We start from the raw sequence: 16,071 nt of genomic DNA on the forward strand, positions 1-16,071 counted from the left end.
AACTATTAAGCTGTGGCTCCCTTGCCTCACAAATATTGCCAGCTTTTAGTGAGCGGTGTGGGGATTATTCACTTCACAACTCGCGTGCTCACCATCCGAAACACCACAACCCGGGGACTCGGTCTCACTCGTTGCTCTCTTTATTTTTGCCAACGAAGCGATTGCAGTTGCCGCCTCAACGTCACATTCATTTGCTGGGTTATCAGGCCATTGAAGCACCGGCTGAAAGGCCGATCTCTAGCTTGTGTGCGTTGACCGCAACCTCATAGTCCAGCATGAGTACTCACGACATGGCTCTTCTCCTGGATGGGGAAGCGATGAATATGGACGGGGCTATCCCAGGGATGCAGGGAATTGCGGATATGCAGGGGATGAATGGTATAGGGGATATGGGAGGCGCCATGGCTCTCGATGAAGTCGACTTATTCGGAGACCCAGTCATGGAGAACGCCCTGGTAGGACTGCCTGCCCGTCCACTTCCGAGCAAGAAGCTCCTGCAACGTTTGGACGAGCTTCGGACACGCGGGTGTTGTCAAGGCATCGCTTGGTCTCGCCACGGCACCATCGCGTCCATCACGAAGGACGGGGCCTCGATAGAGTGCCGCTTCATCCGCTGCAACCCGGAGACCACCGAATGGGAACTAAGTGAGCCAAGCTCCTGGTCACCTCCACCACCAACGGCAGCGCCACCATCCGGCCCGAATTCTCTGGCATCGGCCAGCGCTCCCTTTGTCCACTTGGCATGGAGCCCCGCCGTGAGCCCTGACCTGGCCGTTGTGGATGCTCTTGGGCGCCTCATTATCCTCAGCTTCTCCATATCAAACAACCAACCCTATCCTGTCCGCCGTTGGGAAACCGACAATGCCGACGACCTTCATGCGGTTGTTGGCTGTTACTGGCTCCCACAGGGAACGGCGCAAGGGAAACAGGTAAGTAGCCGACCCTAACCCCCCTTACGGAATTCCGCCCTTTCTAATACGCTAGTGACAGTTCCAAATTATCCATGGTCCGGCAATCAAGCACCAGATTGAGTATCGTTATGAACATCAACTCTACCCGGCTTTCGGGCCGTGGCACCCGAATGCGTCGAAGAGCGCGTTTCTCTGTGTCACAACAAACGGGATCTTGAAGCTCTTCTTTACGCAGAATAACGGCCGGCCCGAGGAGACGGCGCTTGAACTTGAAAGCGTAACATCTTCAGATGATTTAATTACTCACGCTTCTCTATGCTCGGATAAGAGTAATGTCCTTCCCATCCATTACCCCCTAGCTTCCCCTTTACTTGTCCCTTTCCGCTTCTGCTAACACTTAGCCCCTAGACACGCTCCTCATCGCCATCGCCACTGCGTCCAAGCAATTGCGGATAGTCAGGGTAGGGATCCATTGGGGACTGCCCCAAGCTGACAACAAACAAATGCCGACTCAAAGCTTGCCCTTACGGCCATCTCTACGAGAGTCACATGTGGCCGTCACGAGCTGGGCCCAACACGGCCCAGATACTTCTCCTTTAGAGGCTTACGCATCCCAGCTCTCGCACATCGAAATTCTCCCTTCGGCTCCTATTAGCCCGGGCCAACAACCTATGGCGCCCCCCATGATTTTGGCGGTGCGCTCATACATTCCGCAAGAGGCTACATCATACCCGCAAGAGAGCCAGAGCATCATTGATCGCTGGGAAGTTGTTAGTGATCAGCAACAGGCTCTCCACCCGGCCTTTGAGCAGTTAGGCTCTAAGAATGGTGCCACATCCACTCCGCCTGTACGTATTACGAAGATCTCCAACAGACTGTCGTTCTAGTTGACTGACGTAGACTTTTAGACCACAACGCGGTTACGCAAACTAAACCCAATTATCTTGCCGAAAGTGATCGTATCTGTTTCTACGACTCAGTATGGTAGAGTCCTTTGTTTCGCTTTTAGCGACGGCACCATCCAATTCCGGGATCGCTTCACCATAGATGAGATATACCATGAACCCAACAGCGATAGCATCATCCACCCGTCACAGGTCGGCTTTCAGTGGGCGGACAACACCCCTTGTGAGTAGAGATTGCGCTTCACAGACCTTGTTTTCCTCACCTGGATTTTACTGACTCGAAAAACAACCAGGCCTCCAGGTGGCTTTCTCACCCACCAACTGCTCTTTTACACAGATATCTGAGGATTTCACGATCAAATGGAACCGGCTGCATTATCCCATGATGGATTTGAATGGGGCGTTGCAAGACAGTGAGACCTCAGCTTCATGTCTATTCTCAAGACGATATAGAAACGTTTACTAACGCCCTCCTAGCCGACCTCAAAATGATTCGCGTTGCGTTAACCGTCGCATTATCTTCCATAGTAGGACATCAGGGGAGTCAGGGGAGCTTCGACGACGTCTTGGCAATAGCCCGGCCGTTTGCGCAGACGCCAGACTTCGCGTCCGCCTGGGTGAAGGAATTGGTCAACATGCTTAAAATTGCGGTCGACTACTCGGAAGCCGGACACCACGATCAGTTGGTTAAGAACATCCCCTTACAGCAATGTCTTGGTGTGATCAGCCATCTCAGCTTTCGGGGCGACTTCAAACCCCGCTCGCATAGCGGCAAATTCGCCATGCTCGCGTTGGGGATCCGGAGTGTCTTCCTTGTCATCACTGTGGCAAGCAACAGCCCGATGCTGGGGGTGAAAGAAAAGCTAACGCCCCTAGACGATCCGGATGTGGTGGATGCGGTTACGGGGTGCATTGAATGGGGGTTTTCCCTCCTCGCGTGGCTGACAAATGCGCTCTTCGAGCTCGTCGATGACCCAGACATTGCTGCCATGCTCGGTGACCAGAAACGTTTCTCCGAGTTGGCGAAATACCTGGAATCCAAGAACGACGCTTCCCTTCAGCTATTACTTTGCTCGTCCACGCGAGGCTTTCTGTCGGGGCTCTGCCGTCGTTTGCAACATATTGAGCAGGTCAGCACCCGCGCGGCTCAGTATTCCGAGTTGCGGATCCAGCAGCAGCAACAACAAGACGCTGCTGCAGTTGCTGGGGGAGTACCCACTCGCGCTCCTCACCCGGCCCTCTCCGAAGCTTACCAACGAATGGAGCGCGTAGTTGCCTCAGCGCTGGTGAAAGTACCCGAGTTTGAGCGGCTGCTAGCTGAATTAAGCAGCGACATCCAGTCTGCTTACCACAAGACCTTCTCCGGTATCCCCCTGGCCAAGGTGAAGCCCCAGCAGGGTACCATGACGGACCAGCAACAGCAACAGCTAAACGAGCAGTTTGCCAAGAAAGCACAGGCGCATTGCGAGCTGGATATGGTGCTGGGTAGGAATCCACCACCATGCTTCCGGGAGATAGTCTTGAAGCTATTCACGGTCACGCTCCCGGCGTTTCGGAACCAGACGGACCCCGCCAAGCTGTACTTTGCGAAGCACAAATTACTCGAGGTGGACGATAACCCCACCATCTTAGCTAGGAAAAAAGCGGCGGGGCAATATGTCGACGTGTTCAAGCGGGTGGAAATTGTTGTCAACCCGCGGTCGAAGCAGACACTCAACACTTGGGACGAGGGCTTATTTCCCGATGATGATCTCACTACCTCCGCGAAGCTGGGTTCTATCATCAACAACCACACCAGCAGCAACAGTAATGGCGTGAAGCCTGCGCTCGGCAGTGGCGTGAGCGAGGAGCACGGGATGGGAAGCTACCGGACAGCGATTACTGGGACTTGGACGGGAATCGGGGATGCCAGCCGCCCGCAGTGGCGTCGGTGTGTGCGTTGCGCGTCGGTGGTGGGGGACATGTTCACTAGCAAGCCCGGGTATCACTTTGTGCTTTCGCAGCAGAGGAAGTGTGTTTGCGGAGCGAGTTGGGGGACGGTGCCACGGGGGACATGAGCGAGCGAGAAAGCGAGAAAGTTTGTGGGTTCACGCATTGGGTCCATGATACAAGGGGCGTTGAGCTAAGCGGAAGCAGTGATAATTACACCTAGTAGAATACAATATTGCTGAGCGCGTGGTCGGCACGGAGCCTAGTCCTTTGTTGAACTCCCTTAAGGTTGTGGTAGATGCCTTCGCTACAGGTGACACTCCTTCCTTCCAGCTTCTCCCCAACCCCCACCTCTCCGAGGTCCCGGCGCTCCTTCCCCCTTCGCAACAAACCCACCCTTTATAACCTAGGCTTCCGGTACCTCCTTCCAACTCCCCACCCGCCCAAGCGGCGGCCCAACATGGTGTATAGTGCATTTGGGGGGTTGCGCCATCAGCAACTCTGCCACTCCGGGTTCGATTCCCGGGGCGAGCATCAATCGTAAAATCTGTTGGTTTCCGCCAACGATTTTCGTAGCCCCTCAGCTGGGGCAAGTACGAGGTTACTCCAGGGGCGAGCTTTTTTTGGCCTTTTTTCCTTTTTTCACTTGAGAAACTTGGATACACTTCTCTGTTCTAATTTGTTTCTCGCGCTACTTGAATCTCACCCAGAACATACAGCTGAATTTGATGTCCATTATACAGAGGTTCTCTAGGGTTAAGATTTGTCTCCTTCCCATAAATACTCCTGCTCAACCCCCGGTATCAACGGCCGCAGTGCCATGCCATAGTCTCCCCCATTTGGCGTCCGCAACAGGGTGTGAATATGAAACTTGGCCGGCTCCTTGTTTGTCAAGAACACCCCCGAGTGGTGGTCAAACTCAACAATAATCACGGGGCTCTGGATCCGGTAATAAAAAGCATCGTCGTCCCCATACCCGCCTATCCAACAGAAGAATGTCTCGTGGAACCACGCCTCAACCTCTCCCATCCTCACCTCCCTCGCTTTCGCGGGGAGATAGAGTAGATACTCCCGCAAGATCGCTCTCACCATGTCCTGCTGTGTCTCATCCATCTCGGACACCAACACCCCCTCATACGGCACCACCCTATTATCCCTATACGCACCGCACAAATGGCGCTGGTCATCATGATTCCACCGCCCGCGCGGCATCGCCGGGTCACGGAGCAGCTTGTACACCTGCGCGCGGGCGCGCATGCTGCTGTTGTTGTTGTCGCCGCCTGCGCTGAGACTGCGCATCAGCCGCAGACCGAGGGTTTCTTCGTTTTGTAAGATACGCGTGCCGGCGTGCGGGCCGTCATCGATCAGGTTCGGCTCGGCACCAGTAAACCAGGGGGATATGACGGCTTGGGTGCGGTAGAGGAAGACATTGAGGCAGAGGTGGTGGCCGTAGAAGGAGAAGCCCCAGGGGGCCGTTTCCGATGGACCCCCGCCGCCGTCAGTCCCGTTTTCACTGCCACCACAACCGAATAACACGAGGTTATACGAAAACTCATTCACCACCCTTGGTGCACCCACAAGGCCACCTAGAAAACCATTAATCCGCATCGCGGCCCTGGCCTTGGCGTACCCCTCCGGCGAGAGTGTCGCCTCAAGCAGACCAAGCGCGGCATCGCGGGCTGCGGGGTCCACCTCATCCAGGCGCACGCCCTTGTCGGAGAGGAGGAATTCTGGGTTGGACCAGGTGCGCCATTCGGGTGAGTCGAGGTGGTGCTGGGTCACGAGGGCGCGCTGGGACGGGTTAAGAGTGCTGAGGAAGGTGGCCGCGGCGGAGACGATGGAGGTGATGGGCATGCCGCCGTCGTTGTGGAGGTGGAAAAGGTTGGGGCGGACGTGGCCTAGGGGTTGGTGGTGTTAGTAAAATGAAGAGAGAAGCCACTACAAGAAAGACGTTCACACCATCGTTCGTGATACCCTTGAAGGGCTCTTGGTGTAGCTTGCGCCAGTGGAGGTACAGGCCGTGAAGCCATGGCGGGACGCCGCTCTCCTTGAAAGCCTTCGCGTACTCATGGGCATCCTGGGTCTGCATGATGGTGGAGCGAGGGATAGTGAGGTCCGGCAGGTGTTGGCGATAGGCGCCGCTGCCGTGTTGGTCGCCCGCAGCCATCTTGTTGAGTGTGTAAGCGGTGTCAGTCACCCAATGTGTAATCCGCCAGACCTCTTACGGTTCAGATGTGGTGTGAGATGTGAGTTAGGTAATTTGGTCGAGGGTATGGCAATGGAGGAAATCGAGCGCTGGAAGAGTACTGAGGTATCATGTCAATGGAACGTGCCAATGTCTCGTTCGAGAAGTAGATGGTTTCATGCTTCGAATCATCCGGCCGGAGTTTAATTTACAGCCCTGCGGTTCAATTTAGGGAGGCAAAACTATGTCCCGGAAATCCTTCGGGTGTGGGGGATTAGGAAGAAACGGGAACCAGCAGACCAGGTACCGTGGTGGACCTACAAAGTTACCCCTCCCCCGCTCTCGCCCGGTAACCCCTCATAAACACACCCTTGGTTGTGGGTTCGCAGCATGGTTGAGGTGTAAGTTCATGGGAATGGCCAAATTCTCCAATCTCACAAGGAGAAAAATATCAAACCATATTTGGCTTCCTACAGGTTATGATCCTGCCTCCGAGAGAATTCACAGCTCCTTGAACTGAACATGAAACAAATCCACCGCCCGCCTCCCAGACCTCAACTCATGAATATTCTCCTGAATAGCTAAGGTGTACCAACACCGAATTAGCATCCCTCTAACACATAGATCCTTCAACATGCATGGAAACAAGGGGGATACTCACCACCAGGCTTCCCCTTCGCCTCCAAATGCGCCTCCCGACTTGTCCACCCAATCACCAACCTCACCACCTGCTCCTCGTCCACATCCCCTTCCTTGCGCCTCTGCGCAACTCCGCTCCCGAACGCTGCACCCTTGTATCCCTCCGCCGGGTTGGTATCGACCGCGCTCACGAACCGCCCGGTGCCTTCTACAAACCCGTCTTTAGGTCCATAGGCAGTGAAGACCTCGGTGCAGGGCGCGCGGAGAGCAGATTCCCAGTCCTGGCCCGGGGCGGCAGTAATGGTGAGCGTTTCTTTACTCTCTTTGTTGATGTTGAGGGATGTGCTGGGGTGGAAGGAGGACTGGTAGGCGAGTGCTGCTTCGGGGGAGAGCCATTCTGTCTCAGTCGTCAGTCTGGGAAAATCCGAAGAGCTCTTTTAAAGAATAGAATAAAACGAAATTAGGGGGTGTTATACTCACCAGTGAGTAATACGCCAACATTCGGGTCTTCTAATTTCACCCCAAATAGCGCGCGCCGGAAACCGTTCAGGTTCTTGAGCCCGTCCAACCCTGTCGCTGAGGGCTCCTGGGGTTGCCCCAGTGTTTGGAAGACGTAAACCTGTGGCGCGGCCATTTTTACACAATCAATGTTTATTGGGTGCTGTGTAACAGAGGAACAAGTGCCGTAATTCACTCGAGGTAGCTTTTCAAAAGGGGCGTTGTTGTTGAGTTCGGGAAAGAAACTCGCGGGGTAACAAACGCTTGATGACGTTCCTAGCCATTACAAATAACACCATTTTCAGCTGAAATATTTCAACCTTTCAACAAACGGCATTCAACCACAGCAATAGCATTCACGGCTCATTGAATGGGACTCATATGGATTGCAATGCCGGGTTTCAATTTTGAGTCGTCCTAAGATATCTATCCCGGCCCAGAATCAACAGTCATCCCTCCACAAACTTCCAACCCGGAGCAACCCATTGTCAAAGGTCGTGTGTTGCAACAAAACACCAAACAACGCCAGACATACCAGAGCCAGAGAAACCCGGCTGACAGTCCCCTGAGAACAAAACGCAACCCTCTTGCCCCAGCCGTTTCGGCTCTACTTCCCGTGTGAAAATCGACCGGAATTGACGAGCGCCCGAGAAACTATCGAAAAAACAGAAAATGCCCAACGGAGGAGCCGCACACCGAGATGGCTCTGTCGGTCCCATGGTCGGTTCCCGTCCATGGACTTTTTTCTAACAACGCCCGGCCCAATGCGAAACGAGCACACAGACATTATCCTCACCCTTTACCTTGGTTAGCAACGGAACGGAGCGTAAATTTCCCAGACGAACGATGGAAGACTTACGTGGTTGTGCAACCCACCCCCTCTAACCAAGAAAGTCAAAGGCAGACCTCCCGCGAAAGATGCAATAGTCGCTCTCGATCTAATGCCGCCCATGGCCCAACACAAATATGCTCGCGGCCTCCCGAAAGAAGGTCTAGGTACAGAATTCTATCGCGAACCGTGCAAGAACGCCCGTGATGCGCCATGAAAAAAAAAACGACCGTAAGAGAAAGCGTTTAGCTCCCGGATAAACAAAGAAGCCGTAAATGCAATCAAAATGCCGACATGACAAGGCCGCCCGTCGGATGCTGAGGAAGTCCGAGTATGGACAAACTGTCTATTACCTGGCTCACGTATCGCTGCAGTCCAGGACAAACACAGCGGGTGGACCGGTCCCAAGCTGGAGAAATCTGGTACGGGGTTAGGACCATGGGAAAGCAAGCATTACAGAATACAAATTATTAGGTTTTAAATGACTTACGAAGTAACGCCTTTGTACCCAAGAATGCAAGCCTCTAGTTCCCTGCGACATCGGTGCAGCGCCGCCCCGCGGGTTCTGTTGCAGGATGTGGTGAAATGTACATCAAACAACACGAAAGGCCTTTTAACGTCCTGCCCAGGACGGGGTCGGTGACAAGCTTGGGTCTGGTTGTCAAGTTTGACTGCATCAGGGACGCTAGGCTGCCTCGGAAGACATCGTCAAGGTGGTATGCGTTGACTCAAGCGGTCGGTGAGAGGAGGTTGTTTTCGATAATGGTCGTGGAAGCGGCCCAAACCGCCCAGGATGGGGGGTCAAGGAATGTTTCGAGTCATATCGAGAGAGCCGGTTTCCATGGTGATGGAGGCGGTGTCCCGGGCTTCAAGTTGGAGTTGGGAAACTGTGAGGGGGGAGAATAAGGGCGCTATCCCGGGGAAGGGGGCCTTTCTTATATGCTAGGGAATTTGCCCGCCATGGCTGACGAAGAAGCACATGCCCTCATTGCTTGATGGGATGAAATGTGCCATGTTGTCAGTCATGGGGTTGGTGATGCCTTGCTAACCCCTCGTTCGACTGCACCAATCGCACTGAATCGTCCTCCCGAAAACCCCGCAAGGCAGGGGTTCATTTGTGATCTTTGAACCAAACCGCAAACATCACAGGTCCTAAAACGTGCGTGGCCTCTCTGGGTGACCACTCCTATCACTCGCCGCGCCCACCAGTCCCTCGCGTATCGGTTCGGATAAGGGTGTTCATCGCTCGAAGTAGCGCCGCAGCGATCCCCTTGCTCGGCACCAACCACCGGACACACCAGGACACAGGACTGGCTCTGAGTCAATCCTCGGGTTGACCGCCTCAAAAAAGAATCGGCGAATCATTGCTGTTGTTCTACCCCCCGGAATACCCGATAAGGACCACGAAAACGCATCATCAACAAAGGGCATGGCGGAACAAAACACCACTCCCACCACCAGCCAATTCGGCACTACCCACGTCATCGAACCCGCCTCACCACATACCCACACCCACACAGCCATCATGCTGCATGGCCGGGGCAGCAACGGTCCAGAGTTCGCCCAAGAACTCGCCGAGACCGCCGCGCCCGGCCAAAAACACCTTCTGCAACGCTTCCCGAGTTGGCGGTGGGTGTTCCCTTCCTCGCAACAAGAGATGTGGAGCATCGCGTTTGAGGAAACGCTGCCGGCTTGGTTCGAGGCTCATTCTCTCACCGACACGTCGGAGCGGCAGGACTTGCAGATAAGTGGTATCAAGCAGTCGGTTGCGCACATCCAGGCCATCGTGGACAGGGAGGTGGAAAGCCTTGGCGGGGAGGCTGATCGGGTGGTTATCATGGGCATCAGCCAGGGTGGTGCCGTCGGCATGTGGACGTTGCTGTGTCAGCGGAATCTTGGGAGACGCGTTGGGGCGTTTGTGGGAGCTAGCACTTGGTTGCCTTTTGCGAGGTACATTCAGGAGCTTCTCGGCAAGAACGATTCTTCTGGAGAGACGCCGGCCGGCACGGGCTCATCAGATGTCTTTGTCCGCGACATGTTATCTACTTGGCTTTCACCTAACGGTCCCGAGTCTACGGGCCGCCAACTACTTTCCACACCAGTGTTTCTAGGGCATGGCAACGACGATGCATTTGTTGGCGTTGATCTGGGCCAAGAGGCTCGGAAAGTCCTTGACGATGTGGGCTTTCCGGTGCAGTGGAAGAACTACCTTGGTGCCGAGCTGGAAGGTCACTGGATCAAAGTGCCAGAACAGGTTGACGATATTGCTTATTTTCTCGCCGAGGCAACGAAAGAGACAGCCGACAGCTCGGTTTAATCTCCTAATCTTCGCAGCCGTCATGGCCGGGTGTGAAACATGACCCTATCAGCATACCCGTATCTTGGGAGACGGCAGATTCCACGGTTTTTGCCCATGAGGGCGACTCGCACCTTCCTAACCAACATGATATCATCCACATGGTTGCCCTGGAAGGAGCTACCTACGTTAGCGGGGGTGACAAGACACTCACAGCAATAATGCTGTGCAAGTCGAACTCTCAATTGCAATAATTTATGAGTGTCATGTTTTGGCGTCGTCTGTCAGTTTCATCGTTGTTCCTGCTAATTCCTCCAGCAAAACTCCAGTTCGGAAGCCCAGCACATAAGCAAGAAACTTTCGGCGCGGAGTTATTATCGGTTACTTACGACCCTAGTCTTTTAACATGGACGTATTTGACACCGGAAAGCCCGACCGGCTGCACCAGTCCCTGAGCAGCGCATGGGGGAGTTTCTTGAGTGCCCAGCATTGCAGCCACGAGGTCAACACCATCAGAAGAACCTTGGACGAACACATTCACCAGGCCAACTTAGCAACTACATCCTTGCAGAAGGAGGTTTCAGAAAAACACGAACAACTCGCCACTGCCGTCGCTGAGCTCAAATCCGAAGCCGAGCAGTGCACTTCTGAGATCAAGGAAGTCGCCGCTCTCCGCGCCACTATCTCAACACTGCAACAAAAGATCAACAAAGAAGGGAAGGAGTTCGCCAAAAAGATTGCAGATTTGTCGAAGAAAGTTGCTTCTCAGCAAGAAGGCCTCGACGGACTGCGCCCAGAGGGGTTCTCTGACAGCCGGGAGCTGCAAGAGAAGTTCCAGCTGGGGTTTGAAAAGGTTGAGACTCTCCAGGAGGAACTGAAGGAGACTCGCGCCGAGAAGCTTGCGGCTGAGGAGAGGCTAGCTGCACTCGAGAGCCGAATGATGACAATAACCGGAGCTCACGAGAATGGTCCCGGAAACGCCGACAGGCGTCTAAAGGAACTCCTTTCCCGCTATGATGATCTGATAGGACTATTAGACCCCCAACCACTTGAACCTAAGTCCCAGAACTCATCGCCCTCACAAGACAACGCCAAGATCTCTCACTCTCAAGCCCGGGGTTTCCCATATGTGGACACTTATCAAGAAGAACCTCTGGAAGACTCAATCGTACTCTCTTCTGTCGAAGAGCCGGATCAAGACTATTACCCAGTCAGGCGGACTAGACGCAGACTCGAAGAGCCTCGTTCCCGGCGTCAACCCACCCCAGGCCCCGCCTCTGCTAACCACTCCGACTTTGACATCCGCTCTCTATACCTCGTCTTCCGAGAGAAGTACAAGACTTACCCGCCCAGATCAGATACCGCTTTCATCTGGCAATTCCTGAACAGCATCAAGGACCCAGTCATCTCCAAACACATCCAGGAATCGATCGCCGTCGCCCTTCCGGACTATGTCTTGCGGAAACACAGGCGCAGAACGCCAAGGAAATTCATCGAGATTTCCAAGGCTTTGACGTGGAGGATGTTTCGGGAGGTGTTGGTGAAGATTCCGGGGCCGGCTTAGTGTGTTTCTGAGGGGAGGAGGCTTATATCGCTGGAAGCTAAGGGGTGCAGGATGGAAGGATGATTTTGAGGAGATTTGCCATACTTCTTGTGACTTGCCGAATATCTTGCTAGGAGCATCCGTAAATTTAAAATTCGATCTCGCATAATCCTTGACTTTCAAAACATAATGGCTATAGTGAAGCTTTGGAAGGCGGGTAAATTCATACACCCCCTGGACCTTGAATTAGCAGATGTTTGGTAGCACCGAAAGCCTCTTACAATGTAGATCAGTAGGTCGGTGAATGGAAATCATGTCCATCACAAGAACAACAGTCGTGGCTGTGACGCAGAAATGAACACCTCAACTTGTCCGATGTGGGGCACAGCACGTGAGCTACACGTAGTCACGTGATAGTGTACACGACACCAAACACAATCCCTGAACAATCGCTGCGGCTGCTTTCTCGCATTGTTCGGGAGCGAGGCCGAGGCTTTATTAAAATGCATGCTTGAACTCTCTTCCTAATTCTCCTCCATTCCTGCTGCATCCCTTTTCTTCTGTTTGTAGCTTTGTTTGTCATCACTCATCGCTCCTTTAATTTGGGCAAGCTGTGGACCAGCTCGGTGACTCCCATCGAGAGCCTTTCATTCTGGGAGCAATTAAGAAACGCTGCAACCCTCGTGGCGTCAGTCCAGCCCACTGCACCCTGCCCAGTGCCCACCCATATCAAGAAACGGGAAACAAGATGGGTTTGCTTTCCCGCCTCCGTACCCAGTTGGTTTCTTGGTGGCAGGACATACCATTGCCGACTGACATAGCTGCGAATTTCCAAATGTGGCACGAATTTGATGGCACTCAAGAACGATGGCGAACTGTGAGAACAACAGCTCCTGAAACGTCTATCACCCCAGGCGCTCCGAATAACGAAGACACCCGGCCGACAGTTGAACAGCCTTCTTACAACCTTGTCACCTGGAACGTCGACTATTCTTCGTCACATCCGGCCCAGCGTCTTACCGCTATTCTCTCGCATCTTTTCGCACTTTCACCGGCCATTGACATTATTTTTCTCCAAGAAGTCTCTCGCGAAGCCTTATCATCTCTTCTCAGCAATCTGGAAATCCGCCGTGACTGGTTTCTGAGCGACGCTGACGGTATTCTTCCTGCCGGGCAGTCATTCTTGACCATCACTTTGCTTTCTAAAGCTCGTTTCCGGGAGACAATCGGCCTTAGCCCGGTCTGGCGTGTCCCCTATACGAGCCGCTTCGGTCGTGACGCGCTATGCTGCGACATTTTTGCGCCCATGGCTTCTGACGCGCCCGGTCCTACCCGTATTCGCCTCATCAACGTTCATCTCGACTCCCTTCCAATACAACCTTCCCTCCGGCCTCAGCAAGTTTCAGCTTCTGCCGCCCTGTTACGCTGCGCAGGCCGGGGTGTAATGGCTGGTGACTTCAACCCTGTGCTGCCCGCCGACGCGGATGTCGTGGAACACAATGGCTTAATCGATGCCTGGGCTGCACTACGTCCCAACGATGAGGGCTTTACTTGGGGCGTGAGGGGGGATGAGCCATTTCCTCCAAACCGCATGGATAAGGTTGCCATATTCGGGGTGAAGGTGGAAGATATCGGAGTGCTTACACCAGCTTTCGTGGAGAACACGGGTCGGGTTAGAGAACATGAGGATAGCGACTCAGTTGTGTGGAGTGACCATTCGGGCTTGAAATGTTCGTTCAAGTTGGTTGAATCATAGGGATTCTCACAGCCTATTTCTGCATGTTCAGACGCCATTCCTAGCATTGGGTAGACGGTGAGATCCCAACCCCCCTTTCTTAATTGAGGAACCCATCTACTCTAATTCCACGTGCCAAACATGTTCCGTCCCATTGATGTCTTGAAAACACAGTGAGAACCCCCGTTGCCACTCTGCTATCCATGGTACTTTCCATCAAGCCGTTGCCATTGCTTCAGATCTTTGAATTCTTTCACCCACTCGCGCAGTCCAAGTGCGGTGTCGCCTGCCAAACTTCTCAGATCCATCGAGGTGCCGTCGCTTGCTAACAAGTCGCGAATCGAGACGATGTCCGATATGTCACCGAGCCTTTTCGGACCCACTCGGCGGGTTTGGTTTGCCCAACTGCTAAGCTTCAGCCTCAGTAGCCCAGCCGGCTCAAGGAAGTTGAGCTGCATGAGATGACCAGCTTGTATGATCTTCGCTTGTTCAATCGTGGGAAACGCCATGAATCCCGCGATGATGCCATCAACCTCCACAAAATTACCGCTAGATTCAACAAAAAAGTAGTACGAGTCTCTAGGTAGAGTCCCCGTGACGTCCTGAATAAAAGGAGGCTTTGACAGAATGCCCAAGAGTGCCCCGTAGCCTTGGTTTCCGTTTGGTACAGCAATGTCAATATCGGAAGTGGTGCGAGCTGTCATGCCTACGTTGATGCAAGCAAACCCGCCGCAGAAGTAGTAAGACACATTGGCCCTGCTGAGTTCATTGTGGAGGTACATAGCGCAGTGGTAGAGATCTCTTTGAGGAGGCGACGGGAGGGTTGCTTCGTGCACAGTCAGCGAGCGAACTGGTCTGGGGGGAACGATTGTCTTGTCCTAAGCTTCTTCCTTCAAGGGCACTTACCTTTTTGCCCTGGCAGGACGGTTTGCTGTAATCGGGAAATGAGGAGCCCGAATGCAGCTTTGGTTTTCTCTATCATAGGTGTGTTAGGTGGGATTGATGCCCGACGATATGTAATTATAAAGCTTCATGCCTCACCTGCAATGTCACCCGAGCTTGCCTTCCTGGAGTTTGACATGGCGGCGATGTGGAGATGTTAAGGGTAAGATCTTGGGTGTTATTATCCGTTCTCGTCCGAGTGTTGTCTATTTCGAAGACAAAGGGCCACCGAAAACACAGGGTCGACCATCGGGTTCATATACACTACCATCTCCTGTGTATCGCTCGGCTCAACCCCACCTGCTGTGGCTGCCGGCGGTTAGTTGAGATGTGAATGTGCTATTCTAGGTAGTCACAGCCCGGGGCGACCAGTTAGTTACCTAGCCAGGAACCATTGGTTGAAGTGGACGAACCCATATCGCAAGCGCCAGCAGCTGCCACTAGCGTTGCATCCACCGTTGGGCTCAAGGTAACCTGCGCTGTTGTCTTACGCAGTATCTGTATCCTTTAAGCGGCGTTTTGCATGAGGGTTGGTTTCAGAAAGACTGAACGTCAACCCATCAATGTTCAGCTAGTCCAGCTCATCACGTTAAAGGTTGTGTGATTGGTGAGGAAAACCGGGGGCAGCCCACCCAAACCCAACCGGTCCGCACACAGCCAGGGGTTGGTAGGGGATGAATTTGGCAATATGTCGCTGACTTTACCGCCTATTTGGCCTTGTTTACGATGTAGTTACAGTTACCTATTGAAGGAGGGTTGGCTGGCTGGCTGGCTGACCTGACTGGGACCAGCACCGCCCTTTGTCCATCGGACAGGCAGAGAGGACAAAGCGGGGTCACGTTATTTTGTGGAGCGACCGGATTCGGAAGAGCTCAGGAGGCCAACTTATTAGGGGCCAGCATACGTCAACTACCAGCTGCACTCCATCACTTCCATCGTCACAGTTCACCATCTTTTTTGTGTGGCTATCTCTCACGACTGTTAACATCTACCTTTAGTAACTTTCAATGTCTGAAGACCACACCCGCCTCCATCTTGTCCAAGAGGCAAGCGCACGTGATGCCGCTCTGGTATCAAACATTCTTGCTGACGGTGGAGTTTCGAGCGCCATTGGAGGCGTCCTAGCCGCTGCCCATTATGGCGGTGGACTTTGCCCCTTAGTATGTCAATTTATAAGGTGTTGTGTCCCGGCTCCGAAATTCAAATACTTACTGAAGTTGGTGGTAGGACATCGAGTTGATCATAAACGACACGGACCAAGAACGTGCCTTCGACATTCTCATTTCACATGGCGCCCGACCCTCTGTCCCTGAGGAAAGCCCAGCCATAGTTTGGACCGGTTCTTTTCAGCGATGGCGGGAGGCAGCCCCGTCATATCGATTCCGCGATCGCCGTCGGGTGCGTTTGTGCGTCCCGATGTATGAACTCCCCCGAATGGGGGACCCGGTCGACGATGCCTTGCGACCCTTTATCATCCTTTATTCTGCCGAAACTGCTGGGCTGCCCCCGCTGCCGGCTGTAAAGACAAGTAACAAGGTGCATGGATCCGGTTATACGTCAATGTCGTCCCTTGTTTCGGCGTATCCTACTTCTGGAGAGGCTGTCCCACTTCTCGTCCCTCTCTTTCGGAACCTTGTCGTTTCCGAGATGCACATCCTC

General features: G+C 53.6%; 6 protein-coding genes across 6 annotated transcripts; 3 read left to right on the forward strand and 3 right to left on the reverse strand.

The window, feature by feature from the left end:
• Positions 1 to 323: 323 nt before the first annotated feature.
• Positions 324 to 3,873, forward strand: C8A04DRAFT_37605 (mediator complex, subunit Med16; the record flags this gene model as incomplete). The annotated part of the gene is made up of 6 exons (XM_062783939.1): positions 324 to 929; positions 991 to 1,240; positions 1,320 to 1,759; positions 1,820 to 2,039; positions 2,110 to 2,229; positions 2,294 to 3,873. 6 exons carry the CDS (start codon positions 324 to 326, stop codon positions 3,871 to 3,873), a joined length of 3,216 nt encoding a protein of 1,071 aa, XP_062636614.1.
• Positions 3,874 to 4,501: 628 nt separating this feature from the next.
• On the reverse strand, positions 4,502 to 5,912 carry C8A04DRAFT_12567 (uncharacterized protein; the record flags this gene model as incomplete). The annotated part of the gene is made up of 2 exons (XM_062777378.1): positions 4,502 to 5,643; positions 5,705 to 5,912. 2 exons carry the CDS (start codon positions 5,910 to 5,912, stop codon positions 4,502 to 4,504), a joined length of 1,350 nt encoding a protein of 449 aa, XP_062636615.1.
• A 519-nt stretch (positions 5,913 to 6,431) lies between these two features.
• On the reverse strand, positions 6,432 to 7,203 carry C8A04DRAFT_37607 (uncharacterized protein; the record flags this gene model as incomplete). Its single annotated transcript, XM_062783940.1, has 3 exons — positions 6,432 to 6,511; positions 6,592 to 6,966; positions 7,050 to 7,203. 3 exons carry the CDS (start codon positions 7,201 to 7,203, stop codon positions 6,432 to 6,434), a joined length of 609 nt encoding a protein of 202 aa, XP_062636616.1.
• Positions 7,204 to 9,325: 2,122 nt separating this feature from the next.
• On the forward strand, positions 9,326 to 11,756 carry C8A04DRAFT_37608 (Alpha/Beta hydrolase protein; the record flags this gene model as incomplete). The annotated part of the gene is made up of 3 exons (XM_062783941.1): positions 9,326 to 10,075; positions 10,590 to 11,310; positions 11,461 to 11,756. 3 exons carry the CDS (start codon positions 9,326 to 9,328, stop codon positions 11,754 to 11,756), a joined length of 1,767 nt encoding a protein of 588 aa, XP_062636617.1.
• A 727-nt stretch (positions 11,757 to 12,483) lies between these two features.
• On the forward strand, positions 12,484 to 13,491 carry C8A04DRAFT_37609 (Endonuclease/exonuclease/phosphatase; the record flags this gene model as incomplete). Its single annotated transcript, XM_062783942.1, has 1 exon — positions 12,484 to 13,491. The coding sequence occupies one exon, from the start codon at positions 12,484 to 12,486 to the stop codon at positions 13,489 to 13,491; it is 1,008 nt and encodes a 335-aa protein (XP_062636618.1).
• A 176-nt stretch (positions 13,492 to 13,667) lies between these two features.
• C8A04DRAFT_29063 (uncharacterized protein) lies at positions 13,668 to 14,551 on the reverse strand (the record flags this gene model as incomplete). Its single annotated transcript, XM_062780871.1, has 3 exons — positions 13,668 to 14,296; positions 14,377 to 14,445; positions 14,512 to 14,551. 3 exons carry the CDS (start codon positions 14,549 to 14,551, stop codon positions 13,668 to 13,670), a joined length of 738 nt encoding a protein of 245 aa, XP_062636619.1.
• Positions 14,552 to 16,071: the final 1,520 nt, after the last annotated feature.

Source organism: Dichotomopilus funicola, assembly GCF_033296635.1.
Source record: "Dichotomopilus funicola strain CBS 141.50 unplaced genomic scaffold C8A04scaffold_35, whole genome shotgun sequence".
NCBI lineage: Eukaryota > Fungi > Ascomycota > Sordariomycetes > Sordariales > Chaetomiaceae > Dichotomopilus > Dichotomopilus funicola.